The following is a 26,009-nucleotide window of genomic DNA, read 5'->3' on the forward strand; positions in this document are numbered from 1 at the left end:
TTTTTTCTTGGAAGGAATTATTATGTAGTGAAAAACAAAAGATATAGTAGTGTTCATACGGTATTACATATCAATAGTGTGCTCTTAACCAATCTTTCGGCAGCAAATTCTCTTATATGTATATTTGCATCAATTGAGAAATAAAGGCTTCGCAGATTGCCAGCATCCTCCACTAAAGCCTATTTTAGTGTAGTTCGAATGCAATCGGTTATGAGAACCGACGAGAACCACCGCTGCTCCTCCTGTGAATACTCGCGAACTTTGCCAGGAACTCTATGAGAACACAAAATGAAGAAGCCATCCAACCAACGTTAATACAATGAATGCGACAAAAAATTGGCCACAAAGATGTCCCGTACCTTCCAGCTTGAGTAAGGCACTTGTTCCAGGAGGAAGCCTTCTATCCTGTCAAAAAATGAGAATAGATAGTTTGTTTTTCAGTATTCATTAGATGATAGTCTATAAGAGAGAGGTAAAGAACTCACATAGTACGCATGCCAATAATAGAGCTGCCTTTTCAAGCCGGCATTGACTCCCTTTAGAAACTGCTCGACAAGTCTCTGCATTTGGGACGTTCATTGTTCTTTTAGAGAGGAGAACAAGCAGAAGAAGCTCCAGTACGGCCAAGAATTGAAATCAGTAACCTTGAAGATTACCTGAAGGATGAGTTTGGGGTGAACAAAGTCCACCAACAGTTTTTGAAGCTTTGCTCGTGCAAAAACTAGTCTGCGAATTTGACACAGTTTAGAGGGAGGGATTCGTCAAAAAGAATGAATCGACAATAACGAACCTTTTGGGTGTTGGATCAGCTAGAATTTCAGTAGCTAGTTCCGTGACAACCTCTTCCCAGCCAAGTGGAATAGTTTGTTCATCAGCAAATGGATAACTGAAAGAAGAGAGAGAAAGTTAGTCACAAAATCATGTCCACAATGAGACCGACCCCATTGAACATGGATCCTACTTCATCACCATTACTTGTGTACTTTGCATGCTTCAAGTGCCATAATTGCTTTTCTTAAATTCTGCTTCGACTTGGTAGCAATTCTAGCAGCGAAAGTCATCGGCAGTTCAAAGTTTTCCTTTCTTGCTATCTGAACCAGCACCTCCAAGATCTGAAAAATCACAAGGAGGCAAACGATAGCGAAACACTAATAAGCCTGAAAGATTACAACTTTAAAATATAGTCATACTTCATGCGCAACAGGGGCATCCACATTAATCAGTTTGCAGCGGCCTTTAACAGATTCGAGGAGGTTAGTATCATCTTCACAGCAGAGTATGATCTTGCACGCGTCCGTATAACAGTCCATAATCCATTTAATCAAGTGTTGAATATGCTCTGGGAGATTGTCAACCTCATACAGAACGATCACTGTGATAGAGAATAATGATCTCATTGAAGTTATGCCAAAGTAGGCTTTTGGATATAGAGAAATGTGATCAGGTCAGGCTCTCAGACCTTTGTAATCCTTTTTGTAACTTGCGTCACTCACTTCAGGAGTAGATTCATAGTTGCTGGCTATTTCCTTCACAAGGGCCATCAATGCATATTTGGCGTTCCTTATTTCGGTCCTTAGATTAAGCTCCATATGATGGGGGCTGGAAGTTAATGGGAAAACCACTTCGATCAGCCTTGCTTCCTGCACATGAGAGCATTAAGGAACTTTGTAACTGAGCAGGAGAACTAGTATAGATATTAGCTTCAGTGTATTTTCCTTTTTTATTAAGAAGATAAGCGATCCAATGGATGTTACCTGAACCTGCAAGTATCTCAAATCGTTTGTTACCTACAAAGAATTCGAAAATAACTGGTTAGTCAAGCTTAAGGCCGTCCTGAAAACATCATATTAGAAGTACTGGAAGAAAAAAAAACTTCTACAGCAAAAAGGAAAAATGGCGGTATGAAGAAACGAACTATCTGATACGTACTTTCCAAGCAGAGGAGCCATAGATTTCCCGCAGTAACGCCATGCATAGTGCTCTTTTCCCCGACCCTGCGGGTCCTTTGAACAGAATGTGCGGGCAGTTGGTGTGGGATATCTAGTAAAAGTAAATGATACAATGAGAAATGGGGAAGAAGAAGATGGTCCAGGCCAAGGATCGCTTCAGATCCTTACCAGCTGCTTGAGTTGTTGCGCTTGTTGTTTGTGGCAAATGAAGCCATTCAAAGATCCCGGCCGATGCTTGTCAGCCCAAAACTGACTCAAATTTTCGACCACAAATGCCTTTTCAATGAACGAAGTTTCATCCATCTGTCTGTGCTCGGGCGATTTTGAGGTCCTCCAAGGCACCCTCGCGCAGGAAAACCATGCATCAGTTTGTTTTTTCTGTCTACTGGCGGTGAATTTCCTGAAACTTCCACTCATCTTTCCACTCGCGTAACTCATCTTACCACTCTGCTGGCTGGTTTCACCACTACTCTGCCGGCTTATACTAGTGCTCAAGTTCGTGTTTGTGTTTGTTGTTGATGACACTGTACTACTCATTGAGAAAGCTCCTGCCTTATTTTCAGAACTTGTTCTGAATCCGCTCGTGTGTGGTGGAGCTGCGTAATTTCTTCCGGGAGCCACAGTCGGCTCCGGAGCAAATTCTTTACAATCAAATTTCTTTTGCCTCGCTGTGTAATCTCGTGAAAAGAAAATATCACATGGTGTTATTGAATCTGTGCTTTGTGTCATCAAGTCGTTGGGGGGAAAGCGACCAGTTGCCTGGAGTTTGGCATTCGCGATCATTTCATTGATTTCACCAGACGGGGTCTTGGGGCGGGAGATTTCGTTCTGCTTATGGGCTGAGCTTCTCACCGATGGTGAGCGGCTTCTGGGTCCTATTCTCGGTGTAGAGGCAGAAGCAATCTGCTGATCGTTAGGTCTCAATCTTGGAGCTGACACCGCCTTTCGACTATAGCTACTTCTCTCACTCACTTTTGAGGCTTCGGGAAAATAGGGAGAGGAAGCGCCATTTTTCTCCGAATCAATAAACTTGAGTGGCGTGCCAGAGTCATATTTTCTGTTCGAGAAATTTGTCCCGTTAATCTCCTCGTCGTCTTCCTCCTTAGTGGACTTGTACGGCAAAACATGTCTCCACGTATTTCTTCGCACAGGAGAAATACGAGGAATACCCGTATCCTCGTCTGCTTGTGGCTTGTAAGGAGAACGACTTGGAGCCTTTCTGGGTTCTGGGTGAGTATTTGAATTCTTGCTAGAAACAGAAAAACCGTAGTTGGAAGGATACCTTTGTCGACCGCTCAAAGGACTGATATTTCTGGCACGATTTGGAGGAGTTTTTGGCCGTACAACGGGTAAATCTCCACGCTTTCTGCGATTGTCCTCGTTTACGTCGCGCCAAGGGCTCTCCTGCCATTCGGTTTCCGTATCCGAAGGTTCATACCCGCTTCGCCTTTGTTTGAGAGACGAACGAGACTGAGTATCCTTGCCGTGCCTGAAGGAATTCTCCATTTTCTACAAGGTGAGAGTGAGAAGCGTGGAGCCTCGACGCTAAGACATGGGTAAAGAGGAAAGGATTCTCCTGTTGTTGTTGGGGGAGAAGGGCCGCGTAGGATCTTCGATGTCGGAGATGTTAAGGGTGCGAGCGAGATGTTCAAAGCAGCTCCATCGTCCACGACGAAAGCAGGTCATTCTGTCAATCTCCAGCAAATTTACAACCAAATAAAGAAGTCATTTTGTTCCTGAAATTCCTAAGCCATCTTCCAGCGATTCCTTTTGTCCTTGTTAAGCTCTCGGTGACGAACGACTGGTTGCTGCTCCAACATGACAAATTGTAATGGATTGACAGCTTGAGCTCTAAATTCTAATCTCTATTTGGAATCAAAGTTGCTTATTGCTTAAAGACGTGAATCTCTATTGGAAGCAGACTGCAAGGCGTGATAAACATGGAATCCGAATTTGCTCAATATTAGAGCAATTTGTACCCCAACAATTTAATAAATCCGTCTCTTATCTCATAGGTACAAAAAAATATTTTGGTGGCTGATGTTTTTGACTGTGCTAAATCCCCATATGCAATCGAATTCGGATCTACGATCTAATCAGTAACAAATTTGGTCGACGAATTCGGACAAAGAAACGAAGAGAAGAATTTGGGGACCGAAGGCAACAGCTTGTAGTATAAGAAATAATAATACTAAAATTATTTTTCCTTTTCTCTTCTCGATTGTCATTACTTATACACGGATAATACTACTCAAATTTGGGGACTCATTTTCTTATATAATCGTATTCACACCATCTCTGTCATTTGGAGTATATCAATGGATAGACGCCATCAACATTTATACCTACACAGTAGTACAGATGAAGAAGACGGGCATGAATTTAGATAATAAAAGCCAGTGTCCAAGCAACTCAAATTAACTTGAATCGGAAGAACAGCGGAAGGAGGATCAACGGTGACCTAGTGAATTGACGGAAATTTTACGTGGAGCAGAGTAACGGCCAATATGGCAGGTTCCTCCTATGATCCAGATCTTGCTTCTTTCCGCCATCGATGGTTAGAAGAAAAGATTTGCCGGCGAATCAAGGCTCGGAAATCGGAGATTTGATTACCCAATCGTACTTTCTCTGCTACATTCGTTAATTCAGGTTTTCTGGACCTGGCAAAGATGCTAAGGTTGTCTGCTTCTGGCCACTAGACCAATCGGAAATCGAAGGTTTGATTACCCAATCGTACTTTCCCGGGTCAGACACATCTTCGACCCATTTATATGAAGAATATAGAAAATAAAAAAAATATTTAATATAAAATACAATAATTAAAAAAAAATTACTTTATGCTTAATATTGTTATTTTTACAATATCTAAGTTCTCATAGATATAAATTTATATAAATAAATAAAAGGTATTTTATTATATAAAAATACTTTGATAGATTTAACTTTTATAAGATGGTTTTATTTAAATTTATTTTAATAATATAAGATATATTTTAAATTATCTAAATTAATAAAATAACTTAAAATAAAAAATATTAAGTTAATAAATACCTAAATAAAATATTTACTTTATAATGTTTAGATGCTTAATAAAATTGTCATTTTTACAATATCTAAAATTTTCCTTTTTAACTTTTTAATTAAATATAATATTAAAAACCATAAATTTGTATAAATAAATAAATAAAGTATTTTATTATATAAAAATATATAATTCATCTATTTTCTTTGTAAAAATTTAAAAGTACAAAGAGTAAAAAGTCAAGAGGCCCGAGCGAGAGAAAAGGCGTAAAAGAGTGAGGTAATTGACTTTCACTCGTTTCAAGTGGCTTTTAGGCTTAAAAAACACGCTTGCAATTCCTTCCGTGAACTTCGGCATTTCCAATTTATTATAAATTAAAAAACAGTAAACGGTTCCATGGACGACAAACATTACATGACTAAAGCAAATGTAATTCTCAAATACAGCAGTAAATATGTATCTAAAACGATACTTTTGCTTCTCTGCTCTCACACAAACTGACTCAGATACTTGTCTACGCTGGTGTAATTCACATCAGGATAGAGCTCCGAAGCCTCCAACTCAAATGATGGATCGAGCTCGAAGTTTGTTTGGTCCCCTTTCACAAAAATAGCGTGGGTAACTGACAAGATCAGTCCCATCGCCAGATCAGACGCTGCAATAACCACAGTTAATTGTAAGACATCGCGCCTCTACCCAACGATATAAAGAAAAAGAGTGTATTTATTCAGTTAAATTTAAGAGGTGGGCTGCTGCACCTTCGATATTCTTCAGGATTTCCTCCTCTGGAACATAAATCTTCTGCAGTGTCTTTCCGATTTTGTTCTCCCACAGAGCAACCAGTTCGTTGAAAGAATAGATGTCGCCAGGAGGTTTGATGTAGACGATCTTGTTCAATGTTCTTGGGTCATCAGCCGCTTTTATGGTGTATGCGCCAATGTCTTCTTCCTTGACGATGACAGCTGAAGAGCAGAAAATTATGCAAATCATGAAATGAATTCAAGTTGTCGAATTCCGATACCCCAATCGGCAAATTTCGAAGACTCATAATATAGAAGTTGGTTACTACCTCTGGCGTACCCATCGCCTAAGATGACAACTTTGTCCCTAGGAGGAACCGACGCTCCAGGCTGCCCCAGTGTAGGAATGAAAAAACCTGCAAATAAGTTGGAGCATATGAGGGTGAAGGGGATGCCTTGTGCCTCGAGGGTTCGCCGAATCTGAACTTTAGCTGCAAAAACCGTCGATTTTGCTGGCTCCACTGCGTTAGAACGGACCGCATCGTTGCCAAACTCGGATGGGAGAAATCTCTGCAACCGCAAGGAACAGGCGTCAGCAACAATAGATTATCTCATCTAAGTTAATATATACAAGTTTACAATATCCTTCATCTCACCACGAGAAGAGGAATTGCAGGTTTACCTTGACGTTCCCTGCTTCCTTAATAGCCGCAATAATCTTCACTTGATCAGGTATTTGATTGGTACCAACGGTAGAAATGACGACATCAACTTGTTTAATGGCTTCCACCAAACTCTCATGATTGTCAAGATCTCCCTGCTCACCACACGAATGGGACACAATCACATCCATACGCTAACTAGCCAGCAATAGGAAGTGAAAAAATAGAGCGCAGGGGGCGGGGAACTTACCTTGACCAGTGTGACGCCGGCGTTCTTGAAGCTGTCAAGGAGTTTAGCCTTTTGGGGATCAGAGGGTGCAGTATCTCTGACAAGAGCGAAGGTGGGATTGCCAGCTTGGGCGCTGGCTAGGACAACGAATCGTCCGAGGTAGCCGGTGCCTCCGACGATCAAAATCTTGCTCTTTTCCGCCATCGATGCCGAGAGATTAGGAAAGAGAGGCTGTGAGTTGTACAACGAGCAAATTCAGCAAGAGAGCTGGACACTTGATGATGGATGGTGATACAAATGAAACCCATACGCAGCTCCAATTTATCGGCAGAGTTTTGACAAAACAAAAGAGTACAGTGGCCGCGCCAGCACCTCAATTACGACTGGGAAGGCCCCTCAAGTGCGACTACGACGAGGGCCGAAGCCTCTGGAAGCTTCAAAAAGTCATGGGGAAGGGCAGAAGCATCGGCATCAGCGGGAGGCCAGTGCAAGAGAGGCACGAGGCGGCTTCAGGCGCGGGCAAGCCCACAAGAGCTCAGACGCGTGCAGGCGGCTACATGGACCGTGTTGGAAACTTTTGGAAGTCGAATGTAGACGTGCAACACTAGGTCACGTGGCGCATCGGGTGACCCGTCTCATTGCTCGTTTGCTATGACGATGACGTCTCACCGAAAGACAAAAAGCTAACACTAAAATGAAATGCCGCCTAATCTTTATTTTTCTTATAGGCTTCTTACCACAAACAAATTTTAATTAGTAAAGTACCCAACTTTCAAATTTAATTATCAAACTACCTAATTTTGATAAAAGTCATGCAATCGAACCATTCCACCATGGCGGCCGATCAGCCTCCCCTTTTTCCCTTCATCTTCACACACCCTTTCCCATTCTCCTTTCTGCTCCAGTCTTTCCCAAATCTCCTCACGATGCTCTTCCCTGGTGGCCTGAGCACTTCCCACTCTTCCTCGACGGCTAGAGCTCCTCCCACTCTTCCCCAACGCTCTTCCCCTGCAACCACAACTCCTTCTAGAGAACTCTCTGACTAAGAAGCTCTCCTTGATATGTTATGAATTGAGGTTTCTAATGATAAAGCTGAAGCAACAGATCCCGTTGCCCAGATATATATCTGAAGATGCTGGAGAGGGTAAGTGTGAATAATATTCCTAGAATAAACAAATTTGAATTCAAGTTTAGATAATATCAATGTAGGTTAAGTATTTGAGGATAAGTCTTAATTGTAGTTATATCTTAAAAATTATTGGATTGAAAGACATGTAGAGTATAAGACATTGAGGTCTAGTGCTAATGATTACAAAGCCAAATTTATTTATGATAAATGTCCTTGGAAAAATATTATGATATCTAAATCATTTTGTTATTCGAGAAAAACCTCTAACTCTCATTTCAGATCGCTAAAAGAATTTGATTAGGAACGTCTAAAAACAATTTTCACTACCAGAATATTTTCGTTAATTTTGTGTGTGTCATATAGTTGTTAATTCCAAGAAATTGTTAAAAAAATGATACTCTGATTGGTCACATATGGTCTTGTGTGAGGAAAATAATTATCATGGAATTTGATTATACTATGGAGCTGATTAGACAATAAAGTGAGCAATATAGGGGGATTTGAGTTTTGAGTTGTGCTTATTAACATGTAACGGTAATGTTTGATTATGCGTGATAACTAAAAATATATACGGAGTTTCAATAATGTTATAAAAGATGTCTGAAGTCGTCTAATTCAAGTATTGGCGGCAACCATTTTTTATAGATTGAATATTTTTTTTGTGAAAAAGTGCGAAAATATGACAAAGATGAGATCTTTATGTACTCTTTCTATTGAAGTTGCTTTGAGAAAAAAAAATGTGAATAAAAAAAAAAGAGTTTAGAGTATCTCAATATCACAATGGTGTGTATGATGCGTATGTGTCTCAAGGAAAATCCCCTTCTATTAGTAAAAAATGGTAGATGAAAAACCAGGACATAACACTAGAAAATGTCAAAATTTGCCAACTAAAGCCCAATAAATAGTTAAGAAAGTAGCCATCAAAGGTAATTATTTTTATTATTTATGTAATTTAAATTGTCAATGTTATTAGCTATCTAATTTAAATTGTTATTATATATGTAATAATCAAATTTCTTCATTATATTTATTTTAGCCCCTCATTCTATATGTTATATAACTTTATAAAAGATATAAAAATGCAAGTTATAATATATAAAATAAATATATACTACACAAAATACTACAAATTTATATGTATAAATAATTTATAGCAATAAAATGTTACTTCTTGTAAAGAAATATATTATTTTTAAAAACTTTAGGGGATAATTATAAAATTAGACCTCATAATTAGAATCCATTAATCTTTTTTTGTTTTTGGGAAATAGATAATGATAATCATTCAACCGGAGGTGAGGTTAAATCGGGATGAACCGGATTTAACGGATCGGTTCACGTCCCCGGGTCGAGTTTAACGACACAAGACTCATAGGCCTACAACGAATCCGAAAGCGGAATTGCTTCAAAGAAAAGAATTGGGAGTTTTAGGGCATGATTATTCTCGCTCCCATAACGTTACTCACTCCCTGGTCTTCGTCCTGTCCTTTCTGCACATCTTCGCTCCCCCGCTTCAAGCGATCGCCATGAGCCGCCGTTCTCTGGAGTCCGTTTCTGCGTTGATTAAATCCATCCCTTCAAAGAAGGATGATCTTCGAAAGGCCTTCGAAGACCTGCAAGCTCGTTCGTCTTCGCTTGCATCTTTCACCCTCCAGTGGAATGATCTCGAGGAGCACTTTGACTCCATCGAGAAATCAATTCATGCCCGCTTCAAAGAACTCGAAGCAAGAGAGAATTTTTGCTGTCAGAGTCCTTCTTCTCCCGTGAAAGGAACAACTCCGGCGAAGACTTCTGTGTCTGTGGAAAAAATGGAGATGAAGCTGGAGAGTATAGAGAAAGAACCCGATTTTCCTTTCTGGCCAGAGCTTAAGGCTCTCTGCGTGAAAATGGATTCAAAGGGGTTACGGCAATTTATTATCAATAATAGGAAAGATCTTTCATCAGTCCGAGAGGCGATTGCTGGGGCCCTTCGTTTCTCGGTAGACCCTGCAAAGCTTGTCTTGGATACCATGGACTGTTTTTACCGTCCTAATTCAAAAGGAGACAAGGACACTGATCTGGCTTCAGTTAGAAGAACGTGTATTCTTCTGCTAGAAAAGTTATCCTCTCTTTCACTAGATATCAAGCCCCCCTTGAAGGATAGGGCAAAGAAACTAGGTTTAGAGTGGAAAGGAAAGATTACTGCGGGTGGTCAGAATCCCTTAGAGGTCATTGGTTTTTTGCAGCTTATTGCAACATTTGGTTTGTTTTCTTCATTTGATATTGACCAGGTGGTGGATCCTGTTGTCGATGTTGCTCGACGGAAACAAACCATAGAATTGTGCCGTGTTCTTCTTCCTGCGGATAAAATTCCTTGTGAGTATCTTGGAAAATCTACTTGTCCTTGATATAATCTTCGTCCTAGTGGAAAATTTACCCTTTCTTAATCTCCCGTTCACTTCCTTTCTAGGCGTAATATTTCTATTCTAGGAGATATCTAGTTATTTTTTATTTTTTATTTTTTATTTTACATATGAAGCAAACAATTTATGTTTGCTTATCCCCGATAATTGTTATAATCTCTTCGACATTTGATGGTCTTGCCCCATTGGCATTTTCTTTGTCCTGGGGGAAGCAGTTTTAACGCCTTTTACCTGGGATTATCCGTGAAGCTTGCAGATTTTGTATGTTATCACTTGTTATAATCTTTGAAGTTCTGATTTAATTCTAAAATCGAAATTCATACCTTTGTGAGCAAACTTTATTTGTTTCTGCGCATCTAGATAAGCACCAAAAAAATAGTGTTGGTCATCCTCTGGTGGGACCTTGTCTACCGAAGGGCGACTCATGTTTTAATTTATTTTTTTAATTACAGAAGTTGTTCCTTTTCCTGATGGCTATTGCAAGCATTGCTGCTTGTAGAGATTTGAAAGTGATCAATTAGTTACTTTTGTTTTCCTACTGACTATTACAAGCTTTTTGCTTGTAACTGAGTTCATTTAATAGACTCAATACAGCTGGTTTATCTGCCTGATGACAATTGCAAGCTTTGTGCTTGTAACAGATTTGATCCAAAAAATGATCAATAAGGGAAAGCAAATTGATGCTGTGAACTTTGCCTACACCTTTGAGGTTGTAGATAAGTTCCCTCCTGTGTCTCTGTTGAATGGTTATCTTGTAGAGTCCAAGAATGTTTCTCAAGAAATCCGTAGGAAGGGAAATAATTCAACAATGTCCCAGGTATAAATCTATGTGATATTCTTTACTGAAATGTTAAATTTATTCTTTCATAAAATGTCGTAATTATTTGCTTCTGTATGAAAATATTCTATATCAATCTCTTTGCATCTGCCACAGCATGAAGCGATTGCTAGAGAAACTGCTGCTATCAGGGCAGTGCTGAAAATCATTGAAGAACATAAGCTTGAGGCTGAGTTCTCTCGAGAAAGCCTTGAAAAGCAAATTGCCAAGCTGGAAAGCCAGAAGCCTGAAAAGAAGCGCCCTGCTCCTTCTACAGCTGCAGCTTCTAAGTCTCATCAACAACAACCAAAGAAACGACCTCGGCCGGCTGTTACATTTTCTGTTGCTAGTGTGTCTCATACTTCTTCATTTCTTAGCCCTGACCAATCTCCACCCCTTATCGTTGACCGTATTCCTTCTTACATGGTTGGGGCATCTGCTGGGCCATATGGCCTGGTAGGATCTTCTGGTGCTCACTATGGACATCTTTCTGGTGGAGCTGGAATTTTGGGACCTTTGAGCCCACCAAGGACTCATTTGTACCCATCTCAACCTTTTTTGCTATCTAGGGTTGCCTCTGGTGGTTTATATGAAAGAGCAGTCCCTCATAGTTATACTTCAGGTGGTGGAGTGCAACCACCTCAATCTTATCGATCATCTATGTATCAGTAGATGGTCATGTATATATCTAGATTTGTTAGTGAATTGCTGTGGCTGAGCTTAATATGCCATCGTGAAGTCTTCTACAGCTACTAGTTATTCTGTATTTACTTTTCTATGTTTAATGGAGAAAAATTCTGCTGTATGTTGATTTGAGTGGCGATCTTGTTCTAAATTTGTTCATCTGTGACATATTATTTATACATTTAGGGCCTTTTGAGTAAGTGATGGAAGATGCTGCTCCTTGGGGTAATCTTAATTAAAAAAATGTTAAGTAATTTTTTGTTAATTCGGTTGAGCTTGTCAGGTATTCAGGTGGCCTTTTTTTTTTGAAACAGGTTACTCATCTATTATCTGGTTTTATCTTCTTTTCTCCATCCGTTGCTTGTATACATCTGCCATTGATCGTGCCTTTGGCTTTAAGGCCTGAGCACATTCAGATGTTGGTTCTTTTGAGCAACACTCCCCTATTTGGCCTGGCTGGGAAGAGGAAAGTATCTATATTTCTTGTCCTGTTCGTGTTTGAATGGAGTGTATACATTCAAAGGCTATTTTTAAATTTTCTTGTCTTAGTGGTCATTTTATCCTCAATTTTAAGATTAATCTCTTCCACAAGCCTCTGCACAACCAGCTTCGATCACTTCAATTGAAGTGAATACTTCTGTTTCCATTATTGTTGTATAAACTCTTAATGAAAGTGCAAACTGGAAGTTCTTTTCATTATTTGATTGAATATTTTCATAAATAATTATGTTCCATCAAGTGGACAATAAACTTAATGACAGAGGTCTTGATAATTAAGCAAGAAAATGTTGTTGCAATCATGTGCTTCTCTGTTCTCTGATTTTTCTTCTCAATCCTATTTAGCACTATGTATAAATTCAAAGTCCTTGGTAAAAATCAATCAGTGAAAATTGTAGGAATTTTATTTAGATTAACTTGATGGCAGTAAGAAAAGGTTGCATGAGACATTTTGCAACCTCAATTCATTTTATAAGTATGACATAATCTTCTATGAGAATACTTTGGCGAAAACCTGAACTCTTTAATAAGGGTATAGAACTTTTGAAGACACCCTAGCTGGGCTATTCTATTGCCGTCAACAGATGAATCTAATCTCCATGGTTGCAATCTCTTGTCAGGTCTGTCTCTTTTCCTCTTTCTTTCTCTCTCTACACGAACTCCCCTTTTTGCTGCTTTAGTAATCAGGACTCTGTGAGCTCCTAATTGAATTGGTAATGTTGGGAGCACCTAATTTTGGAGGCGAAAGTTCTATGTCATGCTTTTTATTTGGACAGATTGAGATGGGGAAATGAGGCATTTAGTATCAGGCATTCATCTATTTGTTTCATCTTCAAGGTCGTCTTTCACAGAGCCTATATGGATGGTAATTGTTAAAATTCTGTTTTTGGCAGTTGGCATACTTGAGATTTTATAAATTGGAAATGACGCACCAGTAAACAGCAGGCAAATGCCATCTGATATTTTTTGAAATGTGAGTGTAATGAAGTTTCCCTGTTCGTCAAGCAACTGGGCTTCTATATTTACTGGTTTTGTTCATAGGCATGAACAACAAATATTGGTTGAGAAGTAGATAATCTTATAGCCCATAGGAAGTTATTTTCTTGATTCTTTAAACTGTAGGCAAGGAACTTTGCGTGCTGGAATGAAGCCTCCCTTGATGGAGTCAGGGCCTTGCAAAGCCCCTTAAGTTTTTGTGAGTTGTGTCCCTTAACTATTATGCCGATATAGGAAGTAATGGTTCTTATTCTGGACTCCGGGGTTCTGAATGATGTTTGACTAGTGACAGGTGCATATTACCATATTTACACTCACCCATGCTTCTTAAACATTTTTTTGAAAACGGAAAGGGAAGAAAAATATTTTTCTTCTCTTTTGTTGCTAAATGATAAATAGCTGGAGATACCTAGAGGGCAAAGGGTCCTAATTTGAACCCCAGTGAGTTGTATCTGTCCTCATTCACCTCTGGTTCCTTCTTTCTGTTGGGACTATCGATATCTGCCAGAAAAAAGGCCCTTAATCAGACTAACATCGTCAATTTGGTAGCAACTGATATGCGGAGATCTGTGAACCGTAGCAGCTGGTTTTCAGCGAGTTTTTCAGGTAGAAGATGCTCTTCAATATGCCTCCATGCCCGCCATGGACAATACTTCTCAAAGTGGATTCTAGTATGTATATGCCATCGAGTATCAGTATCACTCTTCGGAATAATAGCTCTGAGAACAGTATTAATGTGATTTGTACCTATTTGTTCCAAGTGGTCATGCAGCTGCCAGCAGTTATCTCTCATTTCATCGTCTATTTGTTGTTCTTCTCTTGCCAGTGTTGGTTGGACGACAGTCGCACCATTACCCACCCGTATCCGTCCACTAAATGGCTAATATTTGGCAGCAATAACGCGTATCTTCTTTTTTCTTTGTTCTTATTTTTACCCCTGTATTATGTAATTCCAGAATGTTGTGCTTTTAGCATATTGTAGTAGATATTTCATTAACCAGAGATTCGTATCAAGTTTTAAAGAATTTCACAAAATTTCATTTAATGTTATTAAGAACTATTAATCAACGATTCTGAAATTTTTTGGTTTTAATTGCCAACCGTTTGATTCCCATAGTTACAGAATATGTGACTATTGGAGTAGTTTCTACTTTATGATATTGAGGAAGTTATAGGGTTTAAACCAGTTGAAGTCTTGGTCATGGATCCAAACTTGATTGACTTGGCTGGTTGTTCTGCTTTAATCGGTTAACTGCATGACCTTGGCCAGTTTGCCAAATCGCATTCGGGGAGGGGGAGAAACTTTTCCCCCACAGAGGGTTGGGGATGTCTCCTATTTGCAATCTGATCATTTGGAGGTGCAGAGAGTAGGGAGAGGGAGCCGCCACCACCACCACTCCCAATTTTCATCTGTTGATGAGGGGGTAGAGTTTCTCCTACTAGTCGGTGACGGGTGACGGGCTCTGGCCATAGACGTTGCTGTGCGGAAGCCAGGGAAGGCCCCCTTCCACCTTTTTGCTGGCAAAATAAAAGACCATGCCTCTCCCTTCCAGATGAGAGAATGATTATCTAATTATCTTCTTCTTAGCTGCTCTCGCCAGGTGCTCTTCTTCCTTCTTCTTGTTTCTCCGATGAGTTTGTTTTACTGTTTATGAAGAAGAAATATCTAAAAAATGATAGGGTGAGACCGCGACCATCTTCTTGGAGAGACTGTCCTCTTCCACTGCTCCCAGACGTTAGCTCGGGCATCTGGCTTGCTGATGAATTTTGCGTGTTTTTTCAATGTTTACTAAAAAAAGAATGGCGTTTACCATTTTACTGCTACTGTATAAGAAGCGAAGCGACGGTCCGACAATCCGAATACGGCTCCGAGTTCGACACATTTCGACAGTTTGCCATTTGTCGTTCTTCTGTTCTTACGTTAATTTCTGTGGCAACAATTTCTCTCTTGGCCATGGAAGCGTCCTTGAGACTATCAGGCACCTCCACCCACCTCAATCGTCGTGTCCCTATTACTCTCTTCAGAGGTTCTCTGCGAACCGCTCCCCATCTCTCAAACGCAAGCAACCACATACCAACCGTTCATCTTTTTTCGAGCCCGATCGGTATCTACTGTCCCTCAATCCCATGCCCGTCAGCATTTCTCGACGTTTCCCGTTCATCGTCGTCTTTTCCAAAGTCTAATCTTCTAGGATTTCCGCTTTCTCTTTCTGCCACTCACATCTCCCCATCCTGTTCTGCTGATGGATATTCTGATTTCTCCGTCTCAAAGTCAGAGGAAGGGCTCTTCAAGCCTGCGGGACGTCCCCGCTTTGACGATTTGGGAGATCAAGGGCTTTCTGCTGCTAAAAATCCTATTTTTACGACCGTGCTTCTGGGATGGCTTGGAGCGGAGACGAAGCATCTGCGGAGGTATGCGGAGTTGTATAATTCAAGTGGAATTCGAACAATTCCCTTTATCTTTACTGTGAAGGAACTTATCGGTCCGGATTTGGGGAGGGGAGTCGAACGCCGCATTGCGGAGCTTGCAGAGGAATTGATTTCTTGGTTGTCTGAGAAGGAGAAGGATGGAAGGGAAAGAGGATTACTTTTCCATACTTTCAGTAACACTGGTTGGCTCGCGTAAGTGGTTCGAACTTGATACTATCTGGAATGCGTTCCTCTCCTTCTGGTTCCTTCATTCTGTCACTACGTAAGTACTAGATGGCGAGGATTTGTTCTCTGCAACTTATTCTCTTGACTGTAAGGGACGTTAGCCACCCTTTCAGACTGTTTTTTCATGACAAAAGGTCCTATAGAGGATGATAATGTCCAGAAAACTGAAAGTGTTGCATCTATGGGGAGCATTTTATGGCTTGTAATTTCGTCTCCTTATGTAAGGATTTCTTTTGTTTAATTATTTCCATCGCGTGCTTCACTGCTACTTATCTTGCATACCTGAAATTATAATACTGAGAAATGATCACATTTTAACTTCCAATGCATTTTCAGTTCCAAAATTATTCACCCAGTTTTGGTCTCTTCCATATTCAGTTCCATGATTACTTGCTTTTAGCTCTGAATAGAAGCATAAATAGAAGGTCGTTTATCGCCAAAACACTTCAGACTTTTTAATAAACCAGTGCATCTTCTATTCTTTTGTATTTTTGCTCATTGTTTTCTCTCTGCATGATGTGCCATTTGCTTTATTTTGAGCTCTTTTTATGAATCCTTTTTCTCATTATTCTGAAACAAAGAAGAAAATGAAAGTGAAAACCAAAACAAACCAATTAGTAGTGTATATATTTGTACATATTTGTTGATGCTTCCTTTTAGAAACTTGCTTCATAAGAGGATCAATTTTGCAAAAATTAATAAACCATATCATTAGCTGTGCCTCAACTTTGTTGTGGTCAGGCAGATAATCTTCCTGTTCTGTTCTGCTTTATCCTTAGGAAACTCTAGTATTAAGCTACTGTTCTTTAAGTTTTCCCTCACCTTGTGCTCCCTGTCACTTCTGATCTTTCCCTATTCATTTAATGTCTCTCAAAAACTCTCCTTGCTGGTGCACTGTTCCTTAGATTGCGTTCATGAAAAACAAAAGGATAAAAGCCTCGCTGGTTCACTTTTTGATAAATTGAGATTGTAGATGTAGAGTCTCAATTTCTGCCAGGTAACTGTACTGATTGATTGGTGGGTTGATTCCATTAGTTGTCCTGTTTTTAATGATCACAACAGTTGGGTCTTCTGCGAGGCTAAATCCTCTTTCTTGATGTGCAGCTATGGTGCTTTACTTGACAACTTGCAACAGAAAGGTGATTTTATGCAGAACATAAAAGGATGCATTATAGATTCTGGAGGAGATCCAGAAATAAATCCTCAGGTTCAGATAGACAACTTTGTTTCTTTGTCTTTTCTTTCGTGCTGTTTGTGCACAATAATTGATTGGTTACTTCTCATGAGGTTTTGTATGAACACGCATGTTTTTCCCAAATCTCTTAACGGTTGGACAAATTCTGAATGTAAGGCTAATGCATTTGGTTTTCTGATGTTCACTTAGTTATTGCTATCTGATTGATTGATATGTTGTTATTTCCATTCAGTTCCTTGTTGACTGGTTAAGATTTTTTAAAATATGAGAGCATGAAATTTTCAATGGAGATAATCTGTATGTTCATCTTTTGGTTCGTTGTCTTTTTATGGCAACTGTGGTGCAACTTCATGTAGCTAATTGTCTTAACCATACCTCACAGGAAATCAGATTATTGTTCCTTTTATGAACAGGTCTGGGCTGCTGGGTTCTCTGCTGCTTTGTTGAAAAAAGGCAGTCCTCTGAAGCATTCTGATACCAGTCCAGCTGATAACAAGACCTGGGTTGAGAAGCTTCTCCTAAATATTTTAAAGATACTATTCTCCAACCTTCTGATGCTGCCACATGTAAATAGGTGAGTGATGTCTTCTTTTGCCGAAATGGGGGTGCCTCAGTATGAAGAGATAGAATGTTAGCTTATTTGAGATGGCATTTATCTGAGTTATTATGTTTTTGGTAGAAGCCATCAGTTGAGACTGCTTCCTCCATTAATGTGTGAATTGTGTTCCATAGGAGGTTGAGGAGGATCGTTAACATTCTCTCAAACCAGCAGCCGCCCTGCCCCCAGCTGTTCTTTTATAGTACTGCTGACAAGGTTATTCCATTCCGTTCAATAGAATTATTCATTGCACAGCAGAAAAACTCTGGGAAGGAAGTTGTGGCATATAACTTTGATTCGTCGCCTCATGTTGATCATTTGAGGAGCTTCCCAGGTATATATTCTACTAAAATTTCCGAATTTCTGATCAAGTGCATCTCTACTGCGGACATGACAAAGTGAGTAAGACGAGAACAAACGTTGTATCCTTTGCCACTCTTGAAGATTGTAATGAAAGTTTACATCCATGGGCAATTCGACCAGCGTGGATTTTGGGAAGCTTTCTTATTACTTATTGTCATCTTTTACTATAATCTGCAGAAAGAGTATGCCAATATTAATCCTTACTTCACGCATTTGTTATAAGCATTTGCCATTGCGTAATGGCAGTTCCGAGTACACCCTACATGACTGTTGAGATCATAAAAAAACCAAAAGTAACGTACAGTAATTTAGCAATCCTCATTTACACAGTTTTTTGCCACTCCCAAGTACAACACTAGGCGAATACATCCATGTAGCTTCGGCTGGAGGCAAGAGTTTGGGACTCACGCACTAATTCCCTGGCGCCCAGCACTTTTCGATTTTGCCAAGTTTGCTACATGGTACTGTGCCGCGTATTTGTAAGCAGGGCCTTCCATGGCCGTCACTGGAGGTTCGTTGAGAAAAGCCCACTTGCTCCTCGTCCACCTGAAAGTGATTAGTACCATCTTACAGCTGGGTCAGACAAATAAAAAACAAGGAATCGTAGCCACGCAAACATTACTTAATCGTTGTCTACGTCCTTCCTGAAGATTATCCAATTGTGTCTGAATTCATCGCAAAGAAACGGGCTAGTTTTGTTTAGATCACTAGCAGAATGAATCGAGGTTAATTAATTTTCCGGAAGGAGGAGCATGTTTCAGTAAGTACTCTTGTTTGTATCAGTTGTTTGGCTTCATAACTGAAGGATCAGTAGATAGAATTGTTTGACTCACCAGTCACTTGCTTTTGTAAGCTTCTCCAGATCAGAAATTGCTTCATGGAGTTGAATAGATTCGCTTTTATGATCAGTCAGAGGCAAGGAGCTTGACCTTCGAAGCCCTGGTCCAGCTTCGTTCTGTAAGGCGCCCTCCTGTCAAACAGACAAAAGGTACAGTAAGTAGTCGACAAATATCTGAGAAAAGAAGGGGAAAATAAAAAAAAAAAAACAATTGAAAGGCCTCTGGGAACATAAAGATCATCCAGAAGAATCGAAACTTGTCCTTTGATTTTTGACCTGATTGGTTTGTACAAGACCCGAAATTTCTTTGAGGTGTTCCTCCTCTATCCTCTTCTTCGAGTTCCAAAATGCTTCAATTTCTGCCTTCGTGAAGGAATTGTTCTTCTGATACTTAACTGGAGAAAGAAACAAATAACAGGGAGAAAATCAGACCACGTGAGCAAGTTGGAAAGTAGCAGGCAGAGAAGAGGAGAAGCAACGAAGGCAGCATCGAAGCAAAGAAAGGGTGGATAGGCTTAGGAAGAGAGAATTACCGTGTTTAGGATCTGGAACCGGTGTATCCCATCCGGCCATCAGAGAACCCATAATTAACACAAAACCGGATTCCTCTACCTGAGCTATACAAAGAGAGAAGGAAGATGAAGCGGTGGTAGCAACGAACGCAGAGTGTCTCTGTTTGAAGGGGGAAGCTCTTCAGGTTTTTGTGTGAGTTGATGGGTGCTAAAGAGTAGATAAAGGCAAAGATTAAAGTAATCCTTGATGGGTTTTAATGAGATGAGATGTCGGCACTTGTATAGGATAATAGGATTACACGTCCATGGCAGTCTGGAATTGGGTTTCAGTGCCCCTAGATTTTCTCTCGAGGGTGGTATTGGATGAATCAGAAGAGAGTGGATTGACACAAGTGGTTCCAAAAGGAGTGCGGCGGGTGAAAAGAAGAAAGGAAGAGGGAGAGAGACGCGATGGATAAAGATGAGTTCGTTCAAAGTCAAAATGGATAACTTGGGTTGTCCTGTCCAATTTGGTTTGTCGTTGCTATGAGTGTCGGAGTGAAGGTAGTAATAATACTGCTGAATCCACCCGAAAGTCAGTATATTGATGATGACAGCGACGTCCATACGTTCTTGTCTGCTTAATGCTTATCCAATCCACTCCCCTCCGTTAACGCCGGCAGGAATCCGCTGCTTCCATTCAAAGTAATACCTAATAGATTTGGATCTCGAAATTATATAATCGCGATAAAGACATCTCGACCATCGATACTGATCCTATTTTGGTAAGATAGATGATAATGAGATTTTGACACGCGGCTACCGAGCAAACACTTGAGAGTAAGGGTTACATTTGAGTCTGCCGAGCTTGAACTTGAGATTGGAACGATTCGTCTAAAATTTGGAATCAAACTCTTAACTTCACTGAGTTTAACCTCGAGTTTGAGTTGGACTTGAACTCTGCCCCATATTTAAAATTTTATTAAAAATATATATTAAATAAAAAGTATATAAAATTATGGCATAAAATTATTTATACACTGTTCATAAAATTGTTCATAAACATTACATAAAATTATGCAAAAATTGTTGAATAATTAAACACTGAACATTTAAATAAAATAACAATATCAAATTTATGATCACCAAAATAAAAACTATAAATCCAGTATAAATTCGGATCAGTCGGATAAAAATTATAAACCAAATATTCAATTCAAATTTTGTAATTTTGTTATTCAAAATCACAAAATTTAATTGGTTTTAACAACAAAAACCCCATTCCTTAAAACCGAAATGAATGACAAACTCTAGCTTTGTCTAGTTGTGCTAGAAAATAATAGGCTAAGTCACCCTTTCACAAGAGCAAAATCTCTACCTATGATAAAAAAATATATATATATATAGAACTTATTATTGTTTAATAAAAAAATATACTTTTTAACCACTGATTACTTCATGTAATGGAAAATATTAAAATTACCAAGATGAGAAAAAGATGAAAATCAAGAAACTTGTAGCATTATCTCAACAAGTTTATTCTCAGTCTATAATCATCAAACAAAAATGAATAACTAAAACTATAAAAATTACTTAAAATATTATTGTAAATAATTATTTAAAATTAGTTCACCTTTTGATCTTTCTTGACATCGTGAAGAACCTGAATTCAATCATTGCCACATTATATGTAACATTATCAATTAAGATACTAAATATTTTGTTTTTTTAGTTTCCAATATTTCAAACACTTGTAATAGCATATGTTATATCAACACCACAACGAGGAGGAGGAACATACACAAAAATCAAAACTTGTTATTGTTGCTTTCAATTACTATCAATCAAATGCCCACTAATAATTATGTATTCAATTTTTTTAATTTTGAGACTTCCAAAGATTCGTTGTAAAACTAATCTTATTAATCTCTTTCAATAAAGTTTCCAATTTCTTTTTCTCTGCCTCATACACTCTTTCTTAATGATCTTATGAGATATTTTCCATAATTCACATTTGTCATCTTCATTATAAAATTAAATTTCTCCTCTTCTACAATCACAAATAGATGTTTATGCATAAGAATCCAATAAGCAATGAGTACTCTCATTCTAGTTTAATCATATTTGCTTCGAAATTCCATAAAACGAAGATAAATAGACCCTGATTAATATTAGACTTCACTGGTTGAAAGTTTATGATTTTCATTTTTCTTATTGCCACTTTTCAATTAGGATAACGTTTCAAATGTTGAATCATATGTGAGGTCACTCCGTTACTAATAATATTCAAATTGGTTTTATAATAAACACATTAAGCATTTTTTGTACCATTTACCAGTAAGATTCATCTAAACTCACTTCCATTGTTGTTTGAAATACTTAAATAGCCACTCGAGTTACTTTAATTACATTGAGGAGGCTGTCAGGAGTCAAGACAAGTTGGCCTTGAAAATTCACTAGTTCATATCTCGAATTTAATTAAGAAAATGATTTAGAGTTAATTTATGAGGTAAAACGATGTTTAATACTTATAACAAAATTCTAAATGTAGGAGATTGTTGTGAGAGTTTAGTAGAGGAATTATCTTCAATAGTTTCCCGACTAGATAGAAAGTTGTTTTGGGTTTCTTGGCGAAGAACGAACCATGATTGAATTTGTAAGATCTTTGTGCCATATGTTACATCTTTAGTCCAATTCATCCACATTATAAGAATTCTTCTACCATGCCGGCACTCGGAAAGTACGTTTAGATATGTTAACATGTTAGCTTACTTTTTTCTTTTCATTTTTAGTTAAATTATTTTATAATTAAAAAAATTAAAAACATTACTTTCACGTTATAAAAATCTTACAGATTTTTATTTCCATTACTTTAATTTAATATAATAAAAAAATTATTTTTTATTTTTAATTTTAAAAAATTCTAATGTAATTAATACCATACATTATTGCTTAGAGATATTATTTAATTTAATACAATGTTTTTTAAAAATTCATTCAGTTTTTAAAAATCTTATTTGTTGGTACATATTTTATTACCTTCCTTTTTATAATAAAAAATATATATAATTAGTATATTACTTAATTAAAAATCATATACTAACATACATAACACTTTTCATTATCAATTTAAATAAATTTTAATTGAATTAAAAAATTTTAAAATAATTTTACGATAATAATTTATTTTTTATCTGTACAAGTTTTATTACCTTAAATTTAAAATAAAAAATAAAATTCATATATAAATTAATTCAAACAATCTTCTTCTAATCTGGTTAACATGTTACATAATCAATTTAAGATATTTATAATTTTAAAAATAATTAAAAATATTTAAGTTTTCAAAAATCTTATTTATCGGAACAAGTTCCAATACCTTCAATTTATTTTAATAAAATATCATATTTATACAATATATAATAAAAATATTCTAATCTATTTAACACATTCCATTTTAATTTTAGATATTTTAAAAATTTTAAAATATTGAAAATTTTTAAAGTTTTTAAAATCTTATTTTTTTGTATGGATTTTATTACCTTCTTTTTTTTAATACAATAAAAAATTTGTCTATCAAATAATTTAAAATCATATTCTAATAAGTTTAAAAACTTCCTTTATTGATTTAGATTTTTTAACAAATAACAATTTGGAAATATTTATTTTCAAATTTTATAAATCTTATTTATCGATACACGTTTTATTACCTTCCATTTATTTAAAAAAACAAAACTTTATATTTTTTAGTAAAAAATTTTCAATTTATTTTGATTAACACCTTTCATAATCAATTGAAGATATTTTCTAAATTAAAAAATAATTAAAAAACTCTTTTATTTTAAAAAATCTTATTTATCGGCACATGTTTCATTACCACGTTTTTATTGAAATTAAATATTTTTATTACAATAAATAGAAGGTAATAAAACATGTATCGATAAATAAGATTTTAAAAATGAAATATATATTTTAAATATTCTAAAATTTAGAAAATATCTTAAATTGATATTGAAAGGTGTTAAATAGATTAGAATATATTTTTAATTAATTCATAGGAAAATTTTAAAATTTTCAAAATAAATAGAAGGTAATAAAATTCGTGCCGACAAATAAGATTTAAAAATAAGTAAGTGTTTTTCCCAAAAATTTAAAAATTTTAAAATATCTTAAAATAATAATGAAAAGTGTTAAATAGATTAGAATATGATTTTTTGATTAATTAATATGTATTCTTTATATTTTATTAGTATAAATAGAAGGTAATAAAACTTGTACCACAAATATGATGACACGGTGATTAGATGATGTGAAACTTGAAATCCAAAATCCAATCACTAAATATTTTACCCAAAAAAAAAAAAGGAAACGACAACATCATGATCGATTAGTTCTGATTAATCAATTTGGACCTCTGATACCAGTTGAAACCACTGAACAAGAACTTCACCAGGTTTTTTTAGCTTAAGTTTCCATCTCCAGTTCTTGTCCTTCCTATTTCCGTTATTAAACCAGTTGGTGCAGCTTAAAATACTTCACCCTACTCGGTTCAGTTCATTTTTGCTCCTTAGGGCAACGGCAACACCAGGAAATATGCTCCCTCGCAAAACTATTTCAGTCATAAACAAAGCATAAAAGAACCTCTGTTTATTTTCTTCCACAAGAAAGAATCCTTTGATTGCAATAGACGCAGGTTCAGCCAAGCACAAGACGGGATAGGAATATTACATCTTCCTTGGTTCATTTTCTGCATTTCCAATCAATACTATGTCTATTGAGAGTTGGTAACACCCCAGCACCCGCCATACAGGACCCATGCCACACTGCTGGTGCTACTTTGATGCCAAGTTCTCCTAGTTGAGGGATTAATTGACGTTTAGTAGTTATACCTAATTCACTGCAGAAGAAGGTTTAAGAGCCAAGAAGAAACGAAGAACCTTGCTGGATATGCTCACCACAACCCTGCACGATCGACAAGTTCAGTAGTTATTCAAGAGACCCAAATTCCAACGAAATAGAGGAGCTTGCTTGCGCCTGTAAATTCAACAACCAATGAAGAAAGATGTCCAATAACACCAAACAAAAGAAGAAAAAAAACGAATTGAGCTATGAAAACTGGTTCGAGAAAGATTCAACACAATGACGGAGTTATGATTCAGAATTCAAATGTAAAGGCGTCACGCACTACAATTCAGTTGCTCTACAAGGACTAAATCAAAGTCGAACTTCGTGTTGTTGAAGGAAACAACAACAAGGGAAAAGGCAGATCCATACCTTTGATCCCCATTCAGTGACGGAACTTCTACAGGGGGAGGTATATAAGACGTTCCAGTTTCTATTGCTGCACTAGTTCCTGCACATGGGCCTTCCCGGGTTTCCAAGCAACAGCAACTGCGACCAAGTAAAATATAGGGCAAAACAATCAGAACTCGGTCGCGGGAGAGGAAAGCAGTACGCAGAAGGTATGGATTGAGACGGTGAAGTAAACATTACCATTGCAAGAGATGACTAAAGGCGCTTCGATAGAAGCCATTTTGATGGCGAAAAACATGGAAGATCGATAAGAATAGGTTAAGAGATTTTGTAGTCAGTGCTAATCTGGTTTTGGGCGACACTTAATATGTTTAGCTTCCATATGAACATATGAAAAGATATATGCCCAGTAGTTTTTTTCACAGCCTCGAGACCAAGGAGTCGAATAGCTTGCGGAGGAAGGCGGCGGCTGTTGATAAGAGCGAGATCACAGTAGTGTGAACAGACCCAAAATGATAGTTCACTCTCAGGGAAAATTAAAAGAGAATTTAAATTAATTTTCACTCACAATGATTGTAGTGTAAAACGAGTGAAAGTGAAATCGGAGCGTTTACCATCAGAATTCATTTCACTCCCTCCTTTTCCTCCCTCAGTTTCGTGTTCTTCCTCGTTTTTTATCATCTTCTGTTATTTCCATGCTTGATTTTGGCGCTTCTCTGTAATGTCTTTGTTATTTTCCGTTTTATATCCATCCTATGTCTTTCACTGCTTGGGAGGTAATAACTGTGCTTCTTAGTCCACATCCCTCCTCTTCTTCCCTCTGTTTCATCTTCTTCCTCCGTTTTCTGACCATTCCTGTGTAATTTCCGTGTTTGATTTTGGCCCTTAATAGTCTCTCCACAATGTCTTTTTCCGTGGTTGTTGTTTTCTCTCCTTCTCCCTCATTTCTCTCAATTTTTCTTTCATTGCGCTCCAACAATTTTTCGGCATGGCAGCAATTAGGTCTCTGTCGCCATAGCGCTCATACATCAGCAAACTATTCTTTGCATACCTAATAATCCCCTTCTTTGCATACCTAATGATATTGATGTTTCCTTTGTGTGATTTATTGGTATTATTTTCAGGCAACCAGGTGGAATTAATGGTGGAATTTTCAGAGAAATCTGATATTATCATTGTTAATAGTAATTAACAACAAATGGTTAATTAATATTTAATTTCTAGTAAGTAAATAAAGTAGTTTATACAGTAATTAATAACTAATTAGTGGTTGATAGTAGACACCTAAATAATTTAATTAATTAAATCATGGTAATTATTGGCTAAAAATTAATGATTAATAATTGGTATAATAGTGAAATGTGTATTATAATTAATGTTGAATTTATGGTAATACTGATTAATACTTAAATAATTAACAAATTATTTGAATGATTAAAAATTAATAAATAATTATTATATTCAGATATTCCCACGTGCAGCACGGGG

General features: G+C 37.3%; 5 protein-coding genes and 1 long non-coding RNA gene across 7 annotated transcripts; 2 read left to right on the forward strand and 4 right to left on the reverse strand.

The window, feature by feature from the left end:
* Window positions 1-208: 208 nt before the first annotated feature.
* Window positions 209-3,455, reverse strand: LOC137940913 (uncharacterized). The gene is made up of 10 exons (XM_068786024.1): window positions 2,118-3,455; window positions 1,930-2,040; window positions 1,460-1,640; window positions 1,191-1,372; window positions 976-1,112; window positions 791-886; window positions 657-726; window positions 486-560; window positions 360-405; window positions 209-273 (listed from the first exon to the last, which is right to left on the reverse strand). Exons 1-10 carry the CDS (start codon window positions 3,453-3,455, stop codon window positions 209-211), a joined length of 2,301 nt encoding a protein of 766 aa, XP_068642125.1.
* A 1,857-nt stretch (window positions 3,456-5,312) lies between these two features.
* LOC137941215 (phenylcoumaran benzylic ether reductase Betv6-like) lies at window positions 5,313-6,908 on the reverse strand. The gene is made up of 5 exons (XM_068786531.1): window positions 6,624-6,908; window positions 6,394-6,528; window positions 6,041-6,281; window positions 5,730-5,933; window positions 5,313-5,626 (listed from the first exon to the last, which is right to left on the reverse strand). Exons 1-5 carry the CDS (start codon window positions 6,804-6,806, stop codon window positions 5,460-5,462), a joined length of 930 nt encoding a protein of 309 aa, XP_068642632.1. The 5' UTR covers window positions 6,807-6,908; the 3' UTR covers window positions 5,313-5,459.
* Window positions 6,909-9,188: 2,280 nt separating this feature from the next.
* On the forward strand, window positions 9,189-11,946 carry LOC137942073 (truncated FRIGIDA-like protein 1). Its single transcript, XM_068787749.1, has 3 exons — window positions 9,189-10,086; window positions 10,775-10,950; window positions 11,068-11,946. Exons 1-3 carry the CDS (start codon window positions 9,258-9,260, stop codon window positions 11,620-11,622), a joined length of 1,560 nt encoding a protein of 519 aa, XP_068643850.1. The 5' UTR covers window positions 9,189-9,257; the 3' UTR covers window positions 11,623-11,946.
* Window positions 11,947-14,589: 2,643 nt separating this feature from the next.
* On the forward strand, window positions 14,590-18,156 carry LOC137941020 (uncharacterized). Of its 2 annotated transcripts, XM_068786224.1 has the most exons (5): window positions 14,590-15,540; window positions 15,628-15,750; window positions 16,888-16,990; window positions 17,392-17,552; window positions 17,711-18,156. In XM_068786224.1, exons 1-5 carry the CDS (start codon window positions 14,780-14,782, stop codon window positions 17,976-17,978), a joined length of 1,416 nt encoding a protein of 471 aa, XP_068642325.1. In that variant the 5' UTR covers window positions 14,590-14,779; the 3' UTR covers window positions 17,979-18,156. The 2 variants fall into 2 exon arrangements, with proteins under 2 accessions (XP_068642325.1, XP_068642324.1); XM_068786223.1 differs by having other exon boundaries at window positions 14,591-15,750.
* A 66-nt stretch (window positions 18,157-18,222) lies between these two features.
* Window positions 18,223-19,652, reverse strand: LOC137941022 (uncharacterized). The gene is made up of 4 exons (XM_068786225.1): window positions 19,311-19,652; window positions 19,054-19,172; window positions 18,773-18,909; window positions 18,223-18,485 (listed from the first exon to the last, which is right to left on the reverse strand). Exons 1-4 carry the CDS (start codon window positions 19,360-19,362, stop codon window positions 18,344-18,346), a joined length of 450 nt encoding a protein of 149 aa, XP_068642326.1. The 5' UTR covers window positions 19,363-19,652; the 3' UTR covers window positions 18,223-18,343.
* A 4,257-nt stretch (window positions 19,653-23,909) lies between these two features.
* Window positions 23,910-24,916, reverse strand: LOC137940028 (uncharacterized). Its single transcript, XR_011110307.1, has 3 exons — window positions 24,762-24,916; window positions 24,543-24,659; window positions 23,910-24,230 (listed from the first exon to the last, which is right to left on the reverse strand). It is a non-coding gene; the product is annotated as an uncharacterized lncRNA (long non-coding RNA).
* Window positions 24,917-26,009: the final 1,093 nt, after the last annotated feature.

This window comes from Aristolochia californica, unplaced genomic scaffold (assembly GCF_029961685.1).
Source record: "Aristolochia californica isolate CCGP_79_NKW_82.1479 unplaced genomic scaffold, dmAriCali1.0.hap1 SCAF_9, whole genome shotgun sequence".
Lineage (NCBI taxonomy): Eukaryota > Viridiplantae > Streptophyta > Magnoliopsida > Piperales > Aristolochiaceae > Aristolochia > Aristolochia californica.